The sequence below is a fragment of the Oncorhynchus tshawytscha genome, linkage group LG29 (genome assembly GCF_018296145.1).
Source record: "Oncorhynchus tshawytscha isolate Ot180627B linkage group LG29, Otsh_v2.0, whole genome shotgun sequence".
Classification (NCBI taxonomy): Eukaryota; Metazoa; Chordata; class Actinopteri; order Salmoniformes; family Salmonidae; genus Oncorhynchus; species Oncorhynchus tshawytscha.
Window position 1 is genome coordinate 3,617,696 of NC_056457.1, and position 25,098 is coordinate 3,642,793.

Consider the following 25,098-nt stretch of genomic DNA (forward strand, 5'->3'; position numbering starts at 1 on the left):
ACTGCGCTTGCCTAAAAACCAAACATGTGACTAATTGATGTGAGATTTAGGGTAAGACATTACTTGACAACCAGTGTCATAACATGTCATAACCATGTCATAATATGTCAGAACGGCTGACATAGCTTGTCATAACCTGTCATAATATGGTCATAACATTGTCACGATCCACGTATTTACACCTGTTGTGACATATATTGCATTATTTAATGGCTGGGTATGACACCCACATAAGAGTGTCAAATGCCACATTTACTCAAATGTGTTTTTAAGTATTTTGCTGTTGTAATGAATTCTTTACAGTCATGCTTTTTATTCAACATATTTTAAATAACTTGAAGAAAATACACTTTATGACAATGTCAAGAAGCATTATGACCCTAATAATCATATAAGCCAGATAGACCTATCATGTACATGCCCTTACATCAGTCATCAGTCAAAAAGAGCGTGTCTTGTCATGCTCCTGAAATCTTCTCCTGCATTCATCCCAGTCATCAGCAACAGAACTTTGGGGTGCACAATTACAACAATAATTTGTGTAATGGAATGTTTTGTGTGGTCGGGTTTGTGGGTTTTGACAATCTTATGTAGGTGTCATAACCGGCCATAAAATAACGCAATATATGTCACAACAGGTCTTAATATACTGTATGTGTCATGACCCTATTATGATCCTATTATGGCCCTATTATGACAGGTTATGACAAGTTATGTCAGCGATTATGACATTCTGATATGCTATGACTGTGTCATGTGTCGTGTTATGACACTGGGTGTCAAGTAAAGTGTTACTGAGACTAGTTATGCCAGTCAAGTATGAAAAATATCCCCTCGTAAAAACTACAAGACTGTTCTTTTCTCTACTGGATTTATTCTCGACACTGTATGTTAGGCATAAATGTAAAGAACACACACACACACACACACAGACACAGACACACACACACACACAGACACACACACACACACACACACACACACACACACACACACACACACACACACACAGACACACACACACACACACACACACAGACACACACACACACACACACACACACACACACACACACACAGACACACACACACACACACACACACACACACACACACGCACACACACACACACACACACACACACACACACACAGCACACACAGACACACACAGACACACACACACACACACACACACACACACACACACACACACACACACACACACACACACACACACACACACACACACACACACACACTACAGTGTACTGTTTATACATCACACAGCACATTGCCTTCTGGGTCAAATGTATTGCATCCTGTTTAAATGCATTTTTTTATTACACATTTATAAATGTGTTGATTGCGCAATTACATCAATTAGAGCAGGCAAGTGATTTCCTTTCCCCCCCAGTGAGACTGGAACACATTGACTCTGACATAATCAGGGGGACAGGGAATCAAATTTGAAGTGGATCCAATGCACAGATGCACATACATAAAGACATGCAAAGACATACACGTGCACACTCATAATGATACTCTCTGCTCCATATTCCCATGCTGGATTAAAATCCTTTCAGTTCTCATCTCTGCCCAGAGCATTTATCCATATCCCAAACGTTTTAACACGGATGTGACTCACTTCTCTCTCTTTTATACTGTACCTGTGAATCTGGGAGAAGAGAAGGAAAATAGACTAAAGAAACAGAGATAGCAAGTGAAAGAGAGAGAAAGAGAGAGAGATGGAAAGAGAGATAGAGAGAGATCGCATCAGAGAGGGCAAGAGGGAGAGCGAAAGAGAGAGAGCGAGATGGAGGGGGAAAAGAGACAAAGGGAGAGATAGAGATAGCAAAATACAGAGAGAGAGCTTGAGTAAAATGAAAGAATGAGAGAGAAAGCAGAGGGACTGAAATATTAATCAGTCTCTCATCCCTTCATCCAGTGTCTCAGTAGCAGCCATGCAGGTCCAGGAGGAACTTATGACAGACAGACCATAGGAGACTGATCGCTGGCTAGGTTCAAGGCTTATGTTGAAAGGGGCAGTGCTGCCAAAAAACTTGATTTTCCTTTTCTTTTAAATGATGTTTACACACTATGAGGTTGAAACAACACTCTGAAATTGTGAAAATTATGATAATGACCTTTGTGTGTAAGAGCTGTTTGAATAAAAAGTCTGGAATTGCAGCCTGTTTCTGGTGGGATGGGAGTTTTTGGCCCAGATCATGACATCACAATCTGATCTCGTTATTCTGACCAATGACCAGTCATCATTTATTTGCAAATGTACCCTCCTCTAGAGTCTAAAATACCTATCTACCAATCTGGGCTTTGTATGTAAATATACTGTACTTCAATTTGTATCAACACGCCCAAACAATCAGACTGAGCATTTAAATGCAAAAACGAGGCTCAGGGAAATAAATTATAAAACATATATTTGGAGTTATTTTCATGAAATAAGCACACTCAGTAAAAAGCCTGCCCAGTGCATCCCAAATGGCACTATATTCCCTATATAGTGCACTATTTTTAACCAGGCCCCATAGGGCTCTGGCCAAAAGTAGGGTACTACGCCTAGGGAATAGGGTGCCATTTGGGACGACTGTTCAAGGTCTATAGGGACCGTGTTTTATAGACCATGATAAACTAATGCAATATCCTTGATTCCCCTCTGATGTCATTTTTCAGAATATTATTTTATTTTCTTAACACGAATGTCATGACTCTCTAATGCAAGGTACCTTTATCTTATCGAGGCAGACAGTTGTACATACTGGTATAAAATTAAAAGCCCAGTTAGTGGCAGTTTTGCAATCAACATCCATTTTAAGAAGAATTGTAGCTATCTATGTTGTAAAATTGATTAAGAAAGCCTTAGTGTCAATTGAATTGCTTTTGTGTGGTGTCACACATGACCAGCTGTAATGATTGTTTAGAATAGATAAACCTGAAAGTGAAAGTGATGGTTCAATTTAACTTTTCTTCTGCTTTCAATGCGTAAATCTTTGCATAATGATGTCTGTTCTAAGATAACCTTTAATCTTCAGAATAAAAGTTGACACTCCGTTTCACATATATCCACTCATATGGAATTAAGGACTTTATTGAGCAATAAAAAATATACAACAGGAAAAATATTTTCCTTTTTCCGTTATTCTTAATATTGTTCCACCCCAAAATCAATCCATCCGCATATTAGACCCATGTTCCAAATGGAAAACTGAAACAAGGGGCAGTCTGCAATTCAACAGTAAAAGTAGATCAGCTGGAACGAGTTCAAAAGCATTTCTATTTTATCGTTTTAAAACAAAGTCGAGGAGGAGGACTGAGAGAGAGAAAGGTTTTGGTTTTACAGACGGTGTGACCGATGTTGACAGGCTAGGTCGCCACTGTCACCGCAACTGCCACATCTGACTCTGCTACATCCGTATCCTCCACGTAGAGTTCTGCCAGTTTCTGAAACTCAGGCCCCCAGTCGTCCAGGTAGTTATAATCCTGTTCTGAGTGTGTTCCCGGGGAGTCCAGAGAGCTGATGGAACCTGTCGGAGACATTTGACCCTCATATGCGTAGGTCTGGAGGGAGTCATATGGAGGCCCGCTAGTGTCCATGTCGGCCTCCACCAGTCTTTGTTTAATAAACTCCTGCACATCCACCTGGTTCAGCTCCGGGGGACTGTGGCAGCCTCGGTTTTGCCCGCGTTGTCGGGCCGCCTCCGGCCGGATGTCCCGTCTGAACTTGAGCTCCTCAGCGGCGGCGGGGTTCCGTAGGGTGATGATGTCGAAGGCCTCAGTGTCCTCCTCGCCGCCCCCCTCATCGTCGTATGTTACCACATTCTCGCGGACGTCCTCCTCGGAGATGACGAGGGGCTCCTTCTTGCTCCGCCGCAGGGTGATAAACAGAACCACGATCGCTGGAGGAAGACAAGGAGAGACGTTGTCTCAACATCAATACTAATAGAGACAACGTCAACAACAAAGCGGTAAAGAGAACTATGATTGCTGCAGAAGAAAGTGACAAGCAAAAACACCATGCCAACAACAACAACAGTAATGTAAACATCAGATGTAATGTAAACAACAACAGTAATGGAAACAACAACAAAACGGTTGGTTTCACAACACCACATCTTATCAGTAGAGGTTCACTACAATATCCAAGTCTGATGGCAATGCTAATGCCACGCTCTGCATGCGGTGTCACTATGTTGGTTATTAATTCAGGATAAATTAACATGTTATGGGTCGTAAACAGTTACAAAAATTAAAGCTTTGTTTTCTGCTCAAATTGCATCCTACTCCCTATATAGTGCAGTACTTTTAACCAGGGCCCATAGGACTCCGGTCAAAAGTTGTGCACTATAAAGGGAATAGGGTGGCATTTTGGATTCAGATACTTACTGTATAGTTAAAGTACCTCAGTCAATATCATAAAATGGAGTGGAGATGGTGTTGTTGTTATTCTATTTTGGCTGAGCGTTCCTGTTAAATCTGTTCCAGAGATGCACAGTCTATAATGAGAAGATTCTCATAGCAGCTTGCATTGAGAGCATCATTACAGCTAATACCAGTGACGGCTAATGGGTATTATTGATTTACACTCTGCAACACGCATCTAGCTCCTGTGCCCTGATGAAGAATCCGGAATGAATATGCATTATTATAAAAAATGGTGAATGTTTCAGAGCCTACTTTCCAAATGGCAGCCTTTTTCCCTATATGGTGCACTTCTTTTGACCGGGGCCCATAGAGTTCTAGTCAAATGTAGTGCACTATGTAGGGAATAAAGGAATACAGTGTCCTTCAAATTAACCTTGTTACCCCTATAACAGCAGTGATGTGTGTAGCTAAGCTACATCCAAAACATCTCATGATGATGTGCATAATAGTGTATCTTACTCGCAAATGAACTCGAGGAGAATACTTCATTTGCTGAAGTAGAACTGCTGTATCATGAACTTGTACTGGATTTAACAGGGTTATGGTTTCTGCATTAATAATGATGTTAATAAAACGGTCATTCAGTGAAATGACCAAGCAGGTGAACTCTCACCTGCTTCTCAATTGGCTCTATAAAACAGAGCGCTATTGACTAGAACCAATATGGCTCTGGTCAAAAGCAGTGCACTATAGTGTGAAAGAAATAGGGTGCCATTTGAGATGCAGACACAGTATAAAATCAGTAAAATGACATCATCCTGCTGCATTGGCAGACCAATAGAGTTCTCCTTTCCATCCCTGTGAAACAGTCACGCTGAGAGCATCAAAAGGGAAAATCTTTGTCTCACAACACTATTTAACTTCTCCTACAGGTGTTAATAGCTATTAACTATTTAACATCAGACACATATATGGCGGCTAGTTAGCAGCCTACCAGTGTCAATGTTTTAGGCACCCTATTTCAGGATGACACATTTTAACACATGCGAAGTGAGAGCTTTCTCATCTCTGATGAATTAGCACTGTTGTCTTTGTGTGTGTGTGTGTGTGTGTGTGTGTTGTGTTCCCCTGCTAAAAAGATTCTCACCCTGTTGTGTTTCTATAGCATCTATACATCACCCTCTCTCCCTTCCTTTCTCTGTCTTTTTACCACTCTCTTTTTCTGTCCCAATGTCTGTCTGTCTCTCTCACGCCTGTGTTCAGGCATGAAACAGCTTTGCCTCACACTAACACTCCCTTCCCCAGCTAATCTCCATCTTCCTCGACTAGCCAAAGTAACTCGATAAGCCTTCTCTCTCTATCACTCTCCCTGTCACTTTCTCCGTCCCTCCCTCCATCAATCTCTCTCCTGCTGATGATTAGTCATGCAGGTGCAGTCTCTCGCTCATGCATTCACTCCAAACAGTGATGATGGCCTTTAGTTGCTGTGAGCCTCAGACTCTGGCAATGCCGTGCTGAGACTGCTGATATGAATATGCATCACCTTCACGCACCGATGTCCACGGACAATCAAGGGAGAGGGGGTGAGTGGGAGATGGAAGATTCTGTTAATTATACACGCTCTCTCCCCTGTCCTACTGCTGTTCTGTTTGGTAGAGAGACTCTGTTGGTATTTGGCAGTGGTGGTAGTGTTGTAACCCTTTTGCTGAAAAGGGAAAGTTGTTAGTTGTTTTCTGTGGGAACTTGATGAATTATATTTGATCTCTTATTATAAAGCATTTACTATACAACACATTCAATTAAAGCTGGAATCCTTAAATGGGAACTCCACTCCAAAACTATATTTCGGTAATTTTTTCATTAGTCCTGTGTTGATACAGTCAATACATGTTTTGCATGTCACCAGTCAAGTTTGGAAGATGTTTGACTTTCAGTTCCCCTTTAATGGTGAAACGTCCACCTCCTTTACAATAATCCACAACAAAGAAGTTACTGCCCTTCATTTTCTTTTTACTCTTACATCATTGCACACGCAAACAGCACAATATGAACTGCACATTTTCTCACCACGTTGGCCAACGCTTCTCACCTCCCTTTAGTTTACAAAACAAAAACAATAGCAACATCTGTGGGAAGGAGAGTGGCGCTGTTTTCCCTACTGCGGATTCTATCTTTAACTTAAATAGTGTGTTTTTCCTAAAGTAGTAAATACAGAGCAGCAAAACATTTATGGATAGTTTTAACACAGCTCTATCCCTCTTTAAACACCCTTCTTCTCAAGTCTCCTTGTCCTTACCTTTACCTTCTTCTATTCTCCTCTCAGTCCATCTTTCTTCACACATCCATCTACCCATCTGGCCCAAATCTCCTCCCTCTCTGTTCTCTACTTCTCCATCTTCCTGACCTTCTCCCTGTCCTCCCTCATTCTACAACCCACCTGTGTCCTTCCTCACCCCTCCATGTATCCACCCCTCCCGCTGCTCTCCTCCCTACCCTTCACCATGCCTCTAGGCATTCTAACGTCCATACCCTCCACCACCATGCCCCTCAGACAAGATGCCCCCCAGGTGTTCCACTACCGTGCCCTAAGGCATGATGCCCCCAAGGCATGCACCCATCCTCACCACTATGCCCCTTAGGTTTGATGCCAACCAGGCGGCCCATACCCTCCACCATGCCCCTAGACTTGCTGTTACCCAGGCTCAGACCCAGTCAACACCTACCCAGCAGGATGACGATGCACAGCAGGATGGCGATCAGGGCCCCCGTGCTGAGGCCGGCCGAGGAGAGGAGTCCCCTCTCATCCTGGCACGTCTGCACCCTCCCATTGCGCTGGCACGGGCACACCCGCAGGGTCAGTGTGCTAGTGCCACTCAGCGCTGGCTCCCCACCGTCCCACACCACTATGGGGAGCTCGTATAGCTCCTGGACGAGCCGACTGAACTGCCTCCGCCGTGTGATGATGCTCGCTGTGTTGTCTGAAAATGGAGAGAGAGAGAACGAAAGAGAATGCATTCATTAGCGCAAATTAGCCATGTTGGCGGAGAGCAGAGGACACATTCAGGAATAGTAGCTTCCCAGGCCACACTTCCCATTAGGGGGGATTCTGTCTAGAGCGCTCCACTCGAACCCGCTCCCACAGATGGATTTTTAATGGAGATATTGAGCAAATGCACTTTCACTTTGAAATACAAAATGCTTCCATTCCAGGATATACACATACAGGCTTCATCTCTCAAGCTGGTAAATGTCTCTCTTTGCATCTGTTGTCTTGATCTCTGTTTGTTTTTTAGTTTTTTTTCCCCCCAGAGGTAGTTCTTAACAAATCAAATCAGAATGTATTGGTTGCGTACACAGTTTAGCAGGTGTTATAGCAGTGCAGCGGTATGCTTATGTTGCTATCACCTATCAATGTAGTCAAATGTCAAGCAAATAAAATGTTTTTTTGTTGCTGTTGTTTTTCTTTTTTCACAAGATAAACTATGAATGTCCACCAGTATACAGTTGAAGTCGGAGGTTTACATACACTTAGGTTGGAGTCATTAAAACTTGTTTTTCAACCACTCCACAAATGTATTGTTATTAACAAACTATAGTTTTTGGCATCTACTTTGTGCATGACACAAGTCATTTTTCCAACAATTGTTTACAGACAGATTATTTCACATATAATTCACTGTATCACAATTCCAGTGGGTCAGAAGTTTACATACGCTAAGTTGACTGTGCCTTTATACAGCTTGGAAAATTCCAGAAAAGGATGTCATGGCTTTAGAAGCTTCTGATAGGCTAATTGACATCATTTGAGTCAATTGGAGGTGTACCTGTGGATGTATTTCAAGGCCTACCTTCAAACTCAGTGTCTCTTGGCTTAACGTCATGGGAAAATCAAAAGAAATCAGCCAAGTCCACGATAAGCTCCTACATTTTGTTGATGTTGAGGGAGAGGTTATTTTTCTATTACCACTCTGTCGAGGCCTCTATCCTCCTCCCTGTAGGCTGTCTCGTCGTTGTTGGTAATCAGGCCTACCACTGTCGTAAGCAACCTTGATGGTTGAGTTGGAGTCGTGCATGGCCATGCAGTAATGGGTGAACAGGGAGTACAGGAAGGGGCTGAGCACACACCCCCGGGGGGTCCTATTGTTGAGGATCAGCTGGGCGGAAGTGTTGATGCCTACCCTCAACCCGGGGTCGACCCGTCAGGGAATCTAGGATCCAGTTGCAAAGGGAAGTGTTCATACCCAAGGTCCTGAGCTTAGTGACAAGCTTGGAGGGCACTATGGTGTTAAAACCTGAGCTACAGAGATCGGGAGCCCGCAGTACTCATGAGCAGCAGGGGCACGCGTTGACGGCTCCGTGTTGCTTTTCTCAAAGCGGGTGAAAAAGGTGTTTAGCTTGTCTGGGAGTGAGGCGTCAGTGTCTCGGACTTGGCTGGTTTAGCCTTTATAATCTGCGATTTTCTGAGGTCCCTGCCTAATGCATCTCATGTCTGAGCCGTTGAATTGCGACCCTGTACTGTCTTTTCTTTCTCTGAGTCATTACAATAAATCAAGCAGCAGCAAATGAGCAGTTCACCTTCAACATCCATGAAGCCACGCTGCTAAAAAAGGTGAGAGAGGAAAAAGGGAAATAAATGGAGGTAATTCAGTGGATGTTGTGAGAGGCACTGGTTACGTCCCAAACGGCACCCTATTCCATATTTAGTGCTCTACATTTTTCCAGGGCCCATAGGGAGCAAGGTTTTAAACTAGCTCTTCACTGTAAAAACCTGTCCTCCACAGACAGCACCCTAGTGTAAAGTAGTAAATACCAAACTAGTGCTACCGAGGCCTCCACCAGCTCCCACTCCAACCTCCAAGAAACTGGGAGATACCGAAGAACGTGGGTAGGAGAGAAGGGAGGAGAGAGATGTTTAGTATTCATTATCATTGCTTTCATATCTGAAGCCCAGATCCATTGTAATATAGACTATATTATAGCATTATGGTGTGGAATAGAGAGGACAAGACTGTCTGCCTCTGTGTCAACTATGACATGGCAATATCATATTAGAGTTGGGGCTGTGGGCAAGGCCATCATAGTCATCATTTACATCACATTCAACTCTGTCATCTCTCTGAAGTGTGTGTGTATGTGTGTGCGTTTGTGTGTGTGAGAGAGAGAGAGAGAGAGAGAGAGAGAGAGAGAGAGAGAGAGACAGAGAGACAGAGAGACAGAGAGAGCAGAGACAGGTTGCGAGCAGTCTGGCACGTCATACCATACGTGCCACAAATTAACAAGAGACCAGAAAGGGATTCTGTGCTCTGCCTGGGTAACCAGACAAAAATATGCGTTTTTAAATAATTTCTCATTTATTAAAATAAACCTTGTTTAGTATTATACAGCATATCCTGAATAGCTGCAATGTAAATTAAACAATAATGAGGGTTCCAATGACGACCAATCATATAGGAAGACCTACAGGTATATAGCTATAGCTACAACTAGACACTGAGTGTACAAAACATTAGGAACACCTGCTCTTTCCATGACATAGACTGACCAGGTGATTCCAGTTGAAAGATATGATCCCTTATTGATGTCACCTGTTAAATCCACTTCAAGCAGTGCAGCCGAAGGGGAGGAGACAGGTAAAAAACACACATTTAAGCCTGAAGACAATTGAGACATGGATTGTGTATGTTTTCCATTCAGAGTTTGAATGGGCAAGACAAAAGATGAACGGGGTATGGTAGTAGGTGCCAGGCGTACCGATTTGAGTGTTTCAAGAGCTGCAACACTGCTGGGTTTTTCATGCTCAACAGTTTCCCATGTGGATCAAGAATGGTCCACCACCCAAAGACATCCAGCCAACTTGACACAACTGTGGGATGCATTGTGGTCAACATGGACCAGCATCCCTGTGGAAAGCTTTCGACACCGTGTAGTCCATGCCCAACTAATTGAGGCTGTTCTGAGGAGCAAAACGGGGTGCAACTCAATATTAGGTAGATGTTCGTAAGGTTTTGTACTCTCGGGAAGCTAGGACTATTGACTGTGAATTAAGGTTGGCTCTACGGAAGCAGCTTCATATTTCATATTCCCCATTATATAACAGGGCACCGCTGGGAGTGTGTGAGTATTTTTGTGTGTGTGTTTTTGTTTCTATGTCAGTGTGTGTGTGTGTGTGTGTGTGTGTGTGTTTTTTTCTTTGTTTTTTGAGGATGCAAGACTACTGTGTACCTTTGGGGATCCCCCAGCCCTGGCTTAGTTAAGCACAAGTTCAAACAACTCACTGGCTTCATTTTTACATCAGAGACAATTCCTCTGCTAGAGCTTTACCAAACAAACAGATAGAGACATCACTTTTGTGTGTAAAGTTATCTATTAACAGAGTTGAGAGGCTTTGCAGTTGTTGGGGGGGTAGAGATGAGCACCAGATAAACAGATTCCTGGAATTTGGAATCCCTCTACATTCTGAAATGTCAAATGTGTGCTCTGCGGCTTTCTTTCAACATTGATGAAACACACATCAACTGGCAGCTTTCTCACTAGTAGCTAGAATTAGTACTGTAATCAAATCACATTTGATTTATTGGTCACATACATAGAGAATGTTATTGTGAGTGTAGTGAAATGCTGGTGTTCCTAGATCCAACAGTGTAGTAATATCTAACAATACACAACAATGCACACACATCAAAGTACAGAATTAAGAAATATTAGGACAAGTAATGTCAGAGTATAAATAAATAATAATAATAATATTTATACACACACACACACACACGTAACCATCCAAAAGTTTGGGATCACTTAGAAATGTCCTTGTTTTTTAAAGAAAAGCACATTTTTTGTCCATTAAAATAACATAAAATGTATCAGAAATACAGTGTAGACATTATCAATGTTGTAAATGACTATTGTAGCTGGAAACTGCTGATTTTTTAATGGAATATCTACAAAGGAGTACAGAGGCCCATTATCAGCAACCATCACTCCTGTGTTCCAATGGCACGTTGTGTTAGCTAATCCAAGTTTAGAATTTTAAAAGGCTAATTGATCATTAGAAAACCCTTTTGCAATTATGTTAGCACAACTGAAAACTGTAGTGCTGATTTAAAAAAGCAATAAAACTGGCCTTATTTAGACTAGTTGAGTATCTGGAGCATCAGTATTTGTGGGTTTGATTACAGGCTCAAAATGGCTAGAAACAAAGACCTTTCTTCTGAAACTCATCAGTCGATTCTTGTTCTGAGAAATGAAGGTTATTCCATGCGAGAAATTGCCAAGAAACTGAAGATCACTGAACAGCGCAAACTGAAAGGTGAAAATGAGTGGAGAGGGTAGTAAGTTTTAAGTTCCTCGGCATACACATCACAGACAAACTGAATTGGTCCACTCACACAGACAGCATCGTGAAGAAGGCGCAGCAGCGACTCTTCAACCTCAGGAGGCTGAAGAAATTCGGCTTGTCACCAAAAGCACTCACAAACTTCTACAGATGCCAATCGAGAGCATCCTGGCGGGCTGTATCACCGCCTGGTACGGCAACTGCTCCGCCCACAACCGTAAGGCTCTCCAGAGGGTAGTGAGGTCTGCACAACGCATCACCGGGGGCAAACTACCTGCCCTCCAGGACACCTACCCCACCCGATGTTACAGGAAGGCCATAAAGATCATCAAGGACAACAACCACCCGAGCCACTGCCTGTTCACCCCGCTATCATCCAGAAGGCGAGGTCAGTACAGGTGCATCAAAGCTGGGACCGAGAGACTGAAAAACAGCTTCTATCTCAAGGCCATCAGACTGTTAAACAGCCACCACTAACATTGAGTGGCTGCTGCCAACACACTGACTCAACTCCAGCCACTTTAATAATGGGAATTGATGGGAAATTATGTAAAATACATCACTAGCCACTTTAAACAATGCTACCTAATATAATGTTTACATACCCTACATTATTCATCTCATATGTATACGTATATACTGTACTCTATATCATCTATTGCATCCTTATGTAATACATGTATCACTAGCCACTTTAACTATGCCACTTTGTTTACATACTCATCTCATATGTATATACTGTACTCGATACCATCTACTGTATCTTGCCTAAGATGCTCTGTACCATCACTCATTCATATATCTTTATGTACATATTCTTTATATTTATTTGGAATTGCTTGTTAGATTACTTTTTGGATTATTACTGCATTGTCGGTACTAGAAGCACAAGAATTTCGCTACACTCGCATTAACATCTGCTAACCATGTGTATGTGACAAATAAAATTTGATTTGATTTGATTTGATTTATGAATGACACGTCGCTTATTACAATTCCCAAATATCAACGGCGTGATAGCGCCGTCTTTTAGCGGGCTAATTAGCTCGGAATAATAAAAACTCCACTGTATGCAAACTGGATCCAGAAAGATGCCTTCACAAATCGATTGATCTATTAATATAATTAGGTTGTTTAGAGAACATAGCCTTCTAGTTAATTAACAATAAAGAAATTCAATGATGTTTTTAGTTTTCTGTGCCACATCATCGCAATGATGTGGCACAGAAAACTGGTGTAACGTCTGCTTCCAACTCACACTCTCGAACACGTAGATCCACTGAACGTAGCTTGCTCTCCAGATCCCAATCACCTGAATTCTGATCACCTGTATGTCATTATCACACACTATTTAGTTCAGTTCTTTGCACCCCATCATTGTGAGGTATTTTTTGTTTTGTGAAATGCTTCTATTCGGAGAACTGGTTTTCCCTTATTGTAATCTTCCCGGGTATGATAATTTTGGCCTGCCTCACTAACTACGCCTTTTGCCTATTCCCTGCCTGTACTTTAGATTTCCTGTTATCAACCTATTGCCTGATCTCCTGGACGATGTTATTAATAGCCTTTTCCCTGCCTGTACTGATGCCTTTTGAGACCCCCTGTGTATGACCTTCTGCCTGCCCCTGGACCCAGCTATCTGCCTCCTCCTGTGGTCCTTCACAAATAAACACCTGCTGTGCCCTGCGCTTGAAACCAGCTCTCTGTCTCCCAACGTGATCATTACAACTGGGATCAGAGGGATGTAATGTTTAATAATTCTAAAGTTAGCATCAGGAAGGCGTGTCTGTTTCTTGTTTTTTGACCAGCCTTATTCAAGGCCAATCCTGGATACTGCATCTCCCGATTGCAATGTGTATTGCATTGTGTGCATCACACTGTTGAGATATACGTCTCCTTCTCATAGACATTGTTCGTTAAATGTTGAAACATAAATCACAACATAAAACATGTATTTTTTTTGGGGGGGGGGATTTAAACCTTGAAACAGAGCGATATATCTTTCATTCCGAGAGGCACAGAAAATAGCAGCAATGGAATTCAAATGTTTTCTAGTAGCTTTAGAGATGCAGGAGAGACGGGGTTGTAGCCAGCCAGGATAAATGGGCCTCCAACGTATCCATAATGCTTTAATGGTTGTTTTAAAACTCACAACGTGCAGTCAGCAGAAATGAGAGAGCACATACCACGCTTAACAAAAGCACCATTCAGAAGGTATCACTTTGCCAGTGTGTTTTCTTTAACCTAGTTTTTATGGCTATCGGTGTAAAAGCTTATGCGGCAGTACAATTTATTTATAGAGCATAGACACGTTGACTGCATCTCAAATGACACCCTATTCTCTATGTAATGCACTACTTTGATCAGGGCCCATAGGGTTCTGGTTAAAAGTAGTGAACTATATAGGGAATATAGGGACACAGACATGTTGTTGTGTCTCTTCTGTGAGGACCCATTTTGAACATAACTGGGATCAAAATCAAACCACACATCACATACACTGTACACATACTGAGCAGATGTTATTGCAGGTGTAGTGAAATGCTTGTGTTTCTAGCTCCAACAGTGCAGTAATACCGTCTTACTCATGTCGGCAACGAAGGACGAGAGCTCACAGTCCTTGGGGTCGGCCACTGTCGGTGGCTCTGTGTTATCCTCAAAGCGGGCGAAGGTGTTTAGCTCGACCAGAAGAAAGAAATCGATGTACGCAATGCGACTGGTTTTCCCTTTTGTAATCCGTGATTGTCCATGCCACATACTGTATGTCTCGTGTCGAAGCCATTGAATTGCAACTACACTTCTCTGTACTAACGTTTTACTTGTTTGATTGCCTTACGGAGGGCATAACTGCACTATTTGTATTCAACCATATATCCAAGCACCTTGTCGTGGTTAAATGCTGTGGTTCGCGCAAATGCTGCATTCTATCCACGGTTTTTGATTTGGGTAGGTTTTAATAGTCACAGTGGTAACAACATCCCCTATACACTTCCTGATGAACTCAGTCAATGTGTCAGTGTATATGTCCATGTTATTCTCAGAGGAAACCTGGAACATATCCCAGTCCGTGTGATCAAAACAATCTTGTAGCATGAGTTCCGATTGATCAGACCAGTGTTGAATAGATCTTAACACGGGTGATCTTAGCACGTGTACTTCCTGTTTGAGTTTCTGCCTATATGATGGGAGGAGCAGAATGGAGTACTGAATGGATTTGCTGAAGGAGGACGGGGAGTGCCTTGTAGCCATCCCGGAAGGGAGAGTAACAATGGTCGAGAGTTTTTGAAGCACGAGTACTATAAGTAATGTGTTGATAGAACTTCAGTAGGTTTTTCCTCAGATTTGCTTTGTTAAAATCCCTGGCTAAAATAAATGTGGCCTCAGGATATGTGGTTTCCGTCGTGGTATCGACTTGAATGGGAATATACACGGCTGTGACTATAACCAAAGACAATTCTCTTGGGAGGTAAAACGGTCGGCATTTGATTGTGAGGTATTCTAGGTCGGGTGAACAAAATAACTTAAGTTCCTGTACGTTATCACAATCACACCATGAGTCATTAAAACAACATGAAACACACACCTCAGCCTTTCTTCCCAGAGAGTTCTTTATTCCCGTCTGCGCAATGTTGGCTGTATGGATGGGGATGGTATATCCAGAGAGAGCCATGATTCCGTGAAAACAGAGAATGTTACAGTCCCTGATGTCTCTATGGAAGGAGATCTTTGCCCTGTGCTCATCTACTTTATTGTCTAGGGACTGAACATTAGCAGAGCATCAGCTGTTCCCGGACGACAGTGTGATCACACTCTCCATAGCCGATGTGAATAAGACCTTTAAACAGATCAACATTGAAAAGGCCGCAGGGCCAGATGGATTACCAGGACGTGTACTCTGAGCAGGCGCTGACCAACTGGCAAGTGTCTGCACTGACATTTTTAACCTGTCCCTGACCGAGTCTGTAATACCAGCATGTTTCAAGCAGACCATAGTCCCTGTGCCCTAGACCCACTCCAATTTGCCTACCGCCCCAACAGATCCACAGATGATGCGATCTCTATTGTACTCCACACTGCCCTTTCCCACCTGGACAAAAAAGGAACAACTATGTGAGAATGCTATTCATTGACTACAGCTCAGCGTTCAACACTATAGTGCTCTCAAAGCTCATCACTAAGTTAAGGACCTTGGGACTAAACACCTCCCTCTACAACCGGATCCTGGACTTCCTGATGGGCCACCCCCAGGTGGTAAGGGGAGGTAACAACACATCTGCCACAATGATCCTCAGTGGTGTGTGCTCAGTCCCCTCCTGTACTCCCTGTTCACCCATGACTGCATGGCCAAGCATGAGTTAAACACTATCTTTAAGTTTGCAGATGACACAACAGTGGTAGGCCTGATCACTGACAGTGATGATACAGCCTAAGGGAGGAGGTCAGAGACATGGCCGTGTGGTGCCAGGATAACAACCTCTCCCTCAACTTGATAAAGATAAAGGAGATGATTGTGGACTACAGAAAATGGAGGACAAAGCACGCCCCATTCTCATCATTGGCGCTGTAGTGTGGCATGTTGAGAGCTTCAAGTTCCTTTGTGTCCACATCACCAACAAACTATCATGGTCCAAACACACCAAAACAGCCGTGAAGAAGGCACGACAATGCCTATTCTCCTTCAGGAGACTGAAAAGATTTGGCATGGGTCCTCAGAGCCACAAAAAAAATTATACAGCTGCGTCATCGAGAGCATCTGGTTCCATCACCGCCTGGTATGGCATCTCCACGGCATCCGACCGCAAGGCACTACAGAGGGTAGTGCGTAGGGCCAGTACATCACTGTTGCCAAGCTTCCTACCATCCAGGACCTCTATACCAGGCGGTGTCAGAGGACAGCCCCAAAAATTGCCAAAGGCTCCAGCCAACCTAGTCATAGACTGTTCTCTCTGCAACCACACGGCAAGCGGTACCAGAGCGCCAAGTCTAGGTAAAAAAGGCTTCTTAACAGCTTCTACCCCCAAGCCATAAGACTTGAACAGTAAATCAAAATGGCTACCCTGACTATAACCCCCTGTATATAGCCTTGCTACTGTTATTTTATTATTTCTCCATAAATAAACATTAAATATTTCTTTGTGTATTTTGTTTCTTAAATGCACATTTTTGTTTAAGGGCTTGTAATTAAGCATTTTACTGTTGTATTTGGCGCATGTGACATATACAATTTGATTTGATATACTCGGAAGCGGTGGATGGTGTGCACGCCTCTTGAGTTGGATTCTCTGCCGGCGGCATCTTAGAGCAGCCTCTGGGATGTTCAATTACTTGGGGGGTACAAAGAAAGGATCCAATTCAGGAAAGTGGTATTTCTGGTCGGAATGGTAAGTTGTATGTAGGCTGTATGTATACTGAACAAAACTATAAATGCAACATGTAACAATTTCAAAAATTTTACTGAGTTACAGTTCATACATGTGACCAACCACCTCGATTCGGTCATATGTAGCAACATTTGAAATGGTGTTTTTTACATTGGATAAAAGCAGAGACACATAGCTGGTATATCATACACTGCATTTAAGGAACAATGGGAAAGTAATTATTTGAAAGTTGATTAACTTGTAACCCCACTTTTTGAGAAAACGGCCCTTGAATGTTTTGTACACCTACCGGAGAGCTCTTCTTTGTCTACACCCATTCTACATTGTTCACACCAGCCCCACCCAACTCTTTAAGGATTCACATGTGAAGTCATGTGCTAAACAATGTAGTAAATATTAAGACTCAGTGGTAAAAGTAGCCTACAATAAGGACAAATTCCAGGTAAACACAAAGTGTCCAGAGAAAAATATTTTATAAGTGGGAGAACTTGCACAATTGGTGGCTGACTAAATACTTTTTTGCCCCACTGTACATGGATGAACGCTTCACGGCAGACTGCAACCCCTTTCAATAAATAAGACGTCCTGTGCCGTTTCCGTTTTGTTTGTACAGCTTGCTTGGCCCGTTCTGTCAAGTCACTCTGGTTCACATCGTCTGATACATTTTCAGAGTCAGAGAGAGCCAGCATGGTACGATCATACCCCTGAAAGTAGTCCATCACAACTCTTTCCCTCTGACCTTTGTCGATAGCGCCTGATCAATTCAGGGCAGCAATGTTATTGAGAGCAGTAGCAACACATTTGCAGTTCTCCATGGCTAACGTTATATCTTTTAAAAAACTGCAGTAGAAAGGATTATTAAAATGATCTACTCAAAACGAGCAGCTCATTTTATTGACAGAATATGCTACACGGCAGATCAATCCGGAACTCATATCTCGGCATGTCCAGACCATTTATTATCTCAGCCAATCATGGCTTCTGGGAAGTTTCCTTTTTCTGTGGCTAAACAAACTAGGCTTGAAATCAACTGTATTATTACTTACAGATGGCAAACAAGTTTGTTATTAAGGCACATGGAAGTTCAAATATTCAAGAAGGCATTTCTGCCAAAATCACATTTTGATAAAAATAAAAAAAACATTAAAACTCCTGTCCTGTGAAGTCGTGAATTGCGACATATGCATAGTTTCCTGAAAAGAGTCATGTATTTCAATTGACCAATTTTATTATATTCATTAGGCCCTTACCTACGAATTTCACATGACAGGGCAGGGACGCAGCCATGGGTGGGCCTAGGAGGGCATAGGCATATCCACTTGGGAGTGAGGCCCAGACAATCAGTATGAGTTTTTCCCCACAAACTCCTCAGTTTCCTTAGCTGTCCCGGTGATTGGTCTCAGATGATCCCGCAGGTGAAGAAGCCGGATGTGGAGGTCCTAGGCTGGCATGGTTACATGTGGTCTGCAGTTGTGAGGCCGGTTGAGCGTACTACCAAATTCTCTAAAACGGTGTTGGAGGTGGCTTATGGTAGAGAACTGAACAATCAATTCTCTGGCAACAGCTCTGGTGGACATTTCTGCAGTCAGCATGCCAATTGAATGCTCCCTCAAAATGTAGACATCTGTGGCATTGTGTTCTTGTGATACAACTGAACATTTAAGACTGGCCTTTTATTGTCCTGAGCACAAGGTGCACCTGTGTAATGATCATGCTGTTGAATCAGCTTCTTGATAAGCCACACCTGTCAGGTGGATAGATTATCTTGTCAAAGGAGAAATGCTTACTAACTGGGATGTAAACAAATTAGTGCACAACATTTGAGAGAAATAAGCTTTTTGTGTTTATGGAACATTTCTGGGATCTTGTATTTCAGCTCAGGAAACATGGGACCAACACTACATTTTTGTTCAGTATAATAAGACAAAAATCTTTCTGGGCTAATAATGCAAGAAATAGCAAAAAATATATATAAAATACTGCAAAATTACTTAGAAGCTAGAAGCAGAGCTGCCATATCTGTCGACGCCATCTTGGAGGGGGAGGTGTCGAGAGAGCGAGGAGGAGTTGGGGGTCGTCTGAGGGGAGGTGTGTGTCTAAGGGTGTGTGTGATGGATTTTTATAATTTCATAACAGAGGGAAGCATTAGGCGCTTGCAGACAGACATCTGCTCCCAATGTCTGTAGTTGTGCAACAGGGATGAAAGAGCCTGTTCTAAGTGGTGAGAGCTTACTCTATCACCCACGTTAGTCAACAGCAGTACGTGCAGTGTGGGTTTCCATGCCTCTACGCCTCACACGGTCTCAGTCTCGACACTTACACTATGAGTAGAGTACAGACTGAAAATAATCTTGGTTATAGATAGTGACAAGAGACCCCCTTTTGAAATGTGAATAACGCCTCTCCTTTTCAGTACAACAAAAGAAGAAGCATGCTAAAGAGACGTGAAAGGGTATCATAGCCACTGTGAAAAGAAGAGTCTCTATTGTGGATGACTGAAGGGGAATAGGAACTACTAGTACCTACTGACAAGTTTGTATGGAACGAAGTCACAGATGACACTCCTAATTTCCACAAGACTCCCCAAGGCATGTGAGCGGTTTATTTGCATAGCATTTAGTCTGTCTGTGTCATTATACAGCACCCAAAATGGTTAAATTTCTGATGAACTAAACTGTGAAAAGATGACCGGGTTATGGCTTCCTTGTATTATAAACAGGTGAAGCTAATCTACCTACAGAACGCGACAAACCGAATAAACAGAATATAACAGAGCAAACATATATGGCAGTAATCAGCGCAGTAAATTAAATAAAGTAACAGGTTTCTTGACACCCTGTTTAATCTCTTAATAGCCCAGTTCTTCAAGAAAAGGCTTTAACAATGTGACCTGAACAACACTTGACAGCAATAAGTGAGTTGCGCCCTCAGAGCTCAGTGAAGCATCATGATAATAGTTCATCACATCAATTCAAATGTGCTGAAAAGGATAGACAACGTCCTACATGTATTAGTATAATTGAATCATTATTAAAGGCAGCTGACCGCCACCCCCCATAAAAAAAACAGAATATTTTGCATCGATATTGGTCAGAAACATTGTTTTGGGTGTAAAAATGGACTACAAAGTGTAAATAGCATATTTGGTCATAAAGTCAGTATCTTCAAAACTGCATTGTGAGATTTACAGACTTTACGTTTCTAGAGCCAGGGTTCTAAATTATACATTTTCATTGGTAGCACTAGTGCTCCCAAATTAAAAAAGTTAGGAACACTACATGAAATTTAGGAGCACCAGAAAATATGATAAAATAACAGAAAAGTGGTGTGTGCATGTGTTCACCCCCTTTGCTATGAATCCCCTAAATAAGATCTGGTGCAACCAATTACCTTCAGAAGTCACATAATTAGTTAAATAAAGTCCATCTGTGTGCAATCCAAGTGTCATATTATATCAGTATATATATATATACACCTGTTATGAAAGGCCCTAGAGTCTGCAACACCACTAAACAAGCGGCACCACCAGGCAAGCGGCACTATGAAGACCAAGGAGCTCTCCAAACAGGTCAGGGACAAAGTTGTGGAGAGGTACAGAACACGGTTGGGTTATAAAAAATATCCAAAATGTTGAACATCCCACAGAGCACCATTAAATCCATTACTAAAGAATGGAAAGAATATGGAACCACAACATACCTGCCAAGAGATGGCCGCCCACAAACACACGGACCAGGTAAGGAAGGCATTAATCAGAGAGGCAACAAAGAGTCCAACAGAGAAGATAACAATGACATACGGGTGTAAATATACAGTGGGGCAAAATAGTATTTAGTCAGCCACCAATTGTGCAAGTTTTCCCACTTAAAAAGATGAGAGAGGCCTGTAATTTTCATCATAGGTACACTTCAACTATGACAGACAAAATGAAAAAAAATCCAGAAAATCAAATTGTAGGATTTTTTTATGAATTTATTTGCAAATTATGGTGGAAAATAAGTATTTGGTCAATAACAAACGTTTATCTCAATACTTTGTTATATACCCTTTGTTGGCAATGACAGAGGTCAAATGTTTTCTGTAAGTCTTCACAAGGTTTTCACACACTGTTGCTGGTATTTTGGCCCATTCCTCCATACAGATCTCCTCTAGAGCGGTAATGTTTTGGGGCTGTTGCTGGGCAACACAGACGTTCAACTCCCTCCAAAGATGTTCCATGGGGTTGAGATCTGGAGACTGGCTAGGCCACTCCAGGACCTTGAAATGCTTCTTACGAAGCCACTCCTTCGTTGCCCGGGCGGTGTGTTTGGGATCATTGTCATGCTGAAAGACCCAGCCACGTTTCATCTTCAATGCCCTTCCTGATGGAAGGAGGTTTTCACTCAAAATCTCACTATACATGGCCCCATTCATTCTTTCCTTTACACGGATCAGTCGTCCTGGTCCCTTTGCAGAAAAACAGCCCCAAAGCATGATGTTTCCACCCCCATGCTTCACAGTAGGTATGGTGTTCTTTGGATGCAACTCAGCATTCTTTGTCCTCCAAACACGACGAGTTGAGTTTTTACCAAAAAGGTCTATTTTGGATTCATCTGACCATATGACATTCTCCCAATCTTCTTCTGGATCATCCAAATGCTCTCTAGCAAACTTCAGACGGGCCTGGACATGTACTGGCTTAAGCAGGGGGACACGTCTGGCACTGCAGGATTTGAGTCCCTGGCGGCGTAGTGTGTTACTGATAGTAGGCTTTGTTACTTTGGTCCCAGCTCTCTGCAGGTCATTCACTAGGTCCCCCCATGTGGTTCTGGGATTTTGGCTCACCGTTCTTGTGATCATTTTGACCCCACGGGGTGAGATCTTGCGTGGAACCCCATATCGAGGGAGATTATCAGTGGTCTTGTATGTCTTCCATTTCCTAATAATTGCTCCCACAGTTGATTTCTTCAAACCAAGCTGCTTACCTATTGCAGATTCAGTCTTCCCAGCCTGGTGCAGGTATACAATTTTGTTTCTGGTGTCCTTTGACAGCTCTTTGGTCTTGGCCATAGTGAAGTTTGGAGTATGACTGTTTGAGGTTGTGGACAGATGTCTTTTATACTGATAACAAGTTCAAACAGGTGCCCTTAATACAGGTAACGAGTGGAGGACAAAGGAGCCTCTTAAAGAAGAAGTTACAGGTCTGTGAGAGCCAGAAATCTTGCTTCTTTGTAGGTGACCAAATACTTATGTGATTTTCAGGATTTTTTTTCTCATTTTATCTGTAATAGTTGAAGTGTACCTATGGTGAAAATTAGAGGCCTCTCTCGTCTTTTTAAGTGGGTGAACTTGCACAATTGGTGGCTGACTAAATACTATTTTGCCCCACTGTATATTTACACCCGTATGTCATTGTTATCTTCTCTGTTGGACTCCTTGATCATCTTGTAGGGTTCATCGGAGTCTCTGGTCAACTTTCATTGAAGTCACAAAGTATTTTGTGGTTGTACCTGGTTAGAATGGATACTTCAGAGTACAATTCAGAAATGTTCTCATAGATAGATGCTTCGGCAGTTGTCGGTACTCTCGTTCTTGGTTTACGTAATTTCTAGCTGTAGACTATTAATTTGTGTCATCTAGAATTTTCTCCATCTGTAGTGAATCGATATTATCAGAGTATAACCATTTCCGCCACGTGGGATGGTTTTCTAGTCTTATGGTTTGCGTGGTTTTAACCATGCAAGACGTCCGGCTTACCGTGGGTCTCTTTGGCTTGAAATGTAAATTTCGTCATGGGTGGTTGTATACAGTTCAGAGAAAAGGGCGGTTCCATCACGCCTGATGTAATGGCTGTCCCCACAGGGGCGTGGCCACTGACTAGTAACATTTTAAATGGAAGACAATTCTGTCATTTTAAAGGTTTACATCACATTACAAAATTTCACAAATACAGTGCCTTGCGAAAGTATTCGGCCCCCTTGAACTTTGCGACCTTTTGCCACATTTCAGGCTTCAAACATAAAGATATAAAACTGTATTTTTTTGTGAAGAATCAACAACAAGTGGGACACAATCATGAAGTGGAACGACATTTATTGGATATTTCAAACTTTTTTAACAAATCAAAAACTGAAAAATTGGGCGTGCAAAATTATTCAGCCCCTTTACTTTCAGTGCATCAAACTCTATACAGAAGTTCAGTGAGGATCTCTGAATGATCCACTGTTGACCTAAATGACTAATGATGATAAATACAATCTACCTGTGTGTAATTAAGTCTCCGTATAAATGCACCTGCACTGTGATAGTCTCAGAGGTCCGTTAAAAGCGCAGTGAGCATCATGAAGAACAAGGAACACACCAGGCAGGTCCGAGATACTGTTGTGAAGAAGTTTAAAGACGGATTAGTATACAAAAAGATTTCCCAAGCTTTAAACATCCCAAGGAGCACTGTGCAAGCGATAATATGGAAATGGAAGGAGTATCAGACTACTGCAAATCTACCAAGACCTGGCCGTCCCTCTAAACTTTCAGCTCATACAAGGAGAAGACTGATCAGAGATGCAGCCAAGAGGCCCATGATCACTCTGGATGAACTGCAGAGATCTACAGCTGAGGTGGGAGACTCTGTCCATAGGACAACAATCAGTCGTATATTGCACAAATCTGGCCTTTATGGAAGAGTGGCAAGAAGAAAGCCATTTCTTAAAGATATCCATAAAAAGTGTTGTTTAAAGTTTGCCACAAGCCACCTGGGAGACACACCAAACATGTGGAAGAAGGTGCTCTGGTCAGATGAAACCAAAATTGAACTTTTTGGCAACAATGCAAAACGTTATGTTTGGCGTAAAAGCAACACAGCGCATCACCCTGAACACACCATCCCCACTGTCAAACATGGTGGTGGCAGCATCATGGTTTGGGCCTGCTTTTCTTCAGCAGGGACAGGGAAGATGGTTAAAATTGATGGGAAGATGGATGGAGCCAAATACAGGACCATTCTGGAAGAAAACCTGATGGAGTCTGCAAAAGACCTGAGACTGGGACAGAGATTTGTCTTCCAACAAGACAATGATCCAAAACATAAAGCAAAATCTACAATGGAATGGTTCAAAAATAAACATATCCAGGTGTTAGAATGGCCAAGTCAAAGTCCAGACCTGAATCCAATCGAGAATCTGTGGAAAGAACTGAAAACTGCTGTTCACAAATGCTCTCCATCCAACCTCACTGAGCTCGAGCTGTTTTGCAAGGAGGAATGGGAAAAAATTTCAGTCTCTCGATGTGCAAAACTGATAGAGACATACCCCAAGCGACTTACAGCTGTAATCGCAGCAAAAGGTGGCGCCACAAAGTATTAACTTAAGGGGGCTGAATAATTTTGCATGCCCAATTTTTCAGTTTTTGATTTGTTAAAAAAGTTTGAAATATCCAATAAATGTCGTTCCACTTCATGATTGTGTCCCACTTGTTGTTGATTCTTCACAAAAAAATACAATTTTATATCTTTATGATTGAAGCCTGAAATGTGGCAAAAGGTCGCAAAGTTCAAGGGGGCCGAATACTTTCGCAAGGCACTGTATCTAGGCTCTAGATAGCACTTTTTTTCAAAATGTACTGTTATAACCACGAGACTCACTGCTGGCTGACAGTTGCCATGGTAACCATTCACAACTCACTCAGCCTTAGTGCTTAGTACACAAAACAATTAGGCATGTGGTAGAGTGGTGTAGGAACTGAAAACTGGCAAGCCTTAGTGCTTAGTACACAAAACAATTAGGCATGTGGTAGAGTGGTGTAGGAAGAGACGCAAGGACTTGAGCATGTCATCTGTTAGACAACAACAAAGGTACCAAACATTCATTTCCAACCCCATCATGGCAATCTGTTTTGTGACATATTTTTGTCCCTGAAACGCCAACAGTGCCTAATTGTCATCAGATCGACCATCAACATATTTATATGTACACCTCACAGGAACAGTATCTGAGGGTATCTGGTATTGAGTAGTTGAATGTGAAAC

The 25,098-nt window shown here is 42.3% G+C and overlaps 1 protein-coding gene across 1 annotated transcript in view; it reads right to left on the reverse strand.

Annotated features, from left to right (window-relative positions):
- Positions 1-1,877: 1,877 nt before the first annotated feature.
- The window catches only part of LOC112228032 (cadherin-18-like), a 234,694-nt gene continuing 211,473 nt past the window's right edge, over positions 1,878-25,098 (reverse strand). Inside the window, exons 11-12 of the mRNA XM_024393153.2 lie at positions 7,106-7,360; positions 1,878-3,916 (exon numbers count right to left, since the gene is read on the reverse strand). Coding sequence (XP_024248921.1) covers positions 3,384-3,916; positions 7,106-7,360 — 788 coding nt within the window. The 3' untranslated portion in view covers positions 1,878-3,383. The remainder of the gene's footprint in view (positions 3,917-7,105; positions 7,361-25,098) is intronic.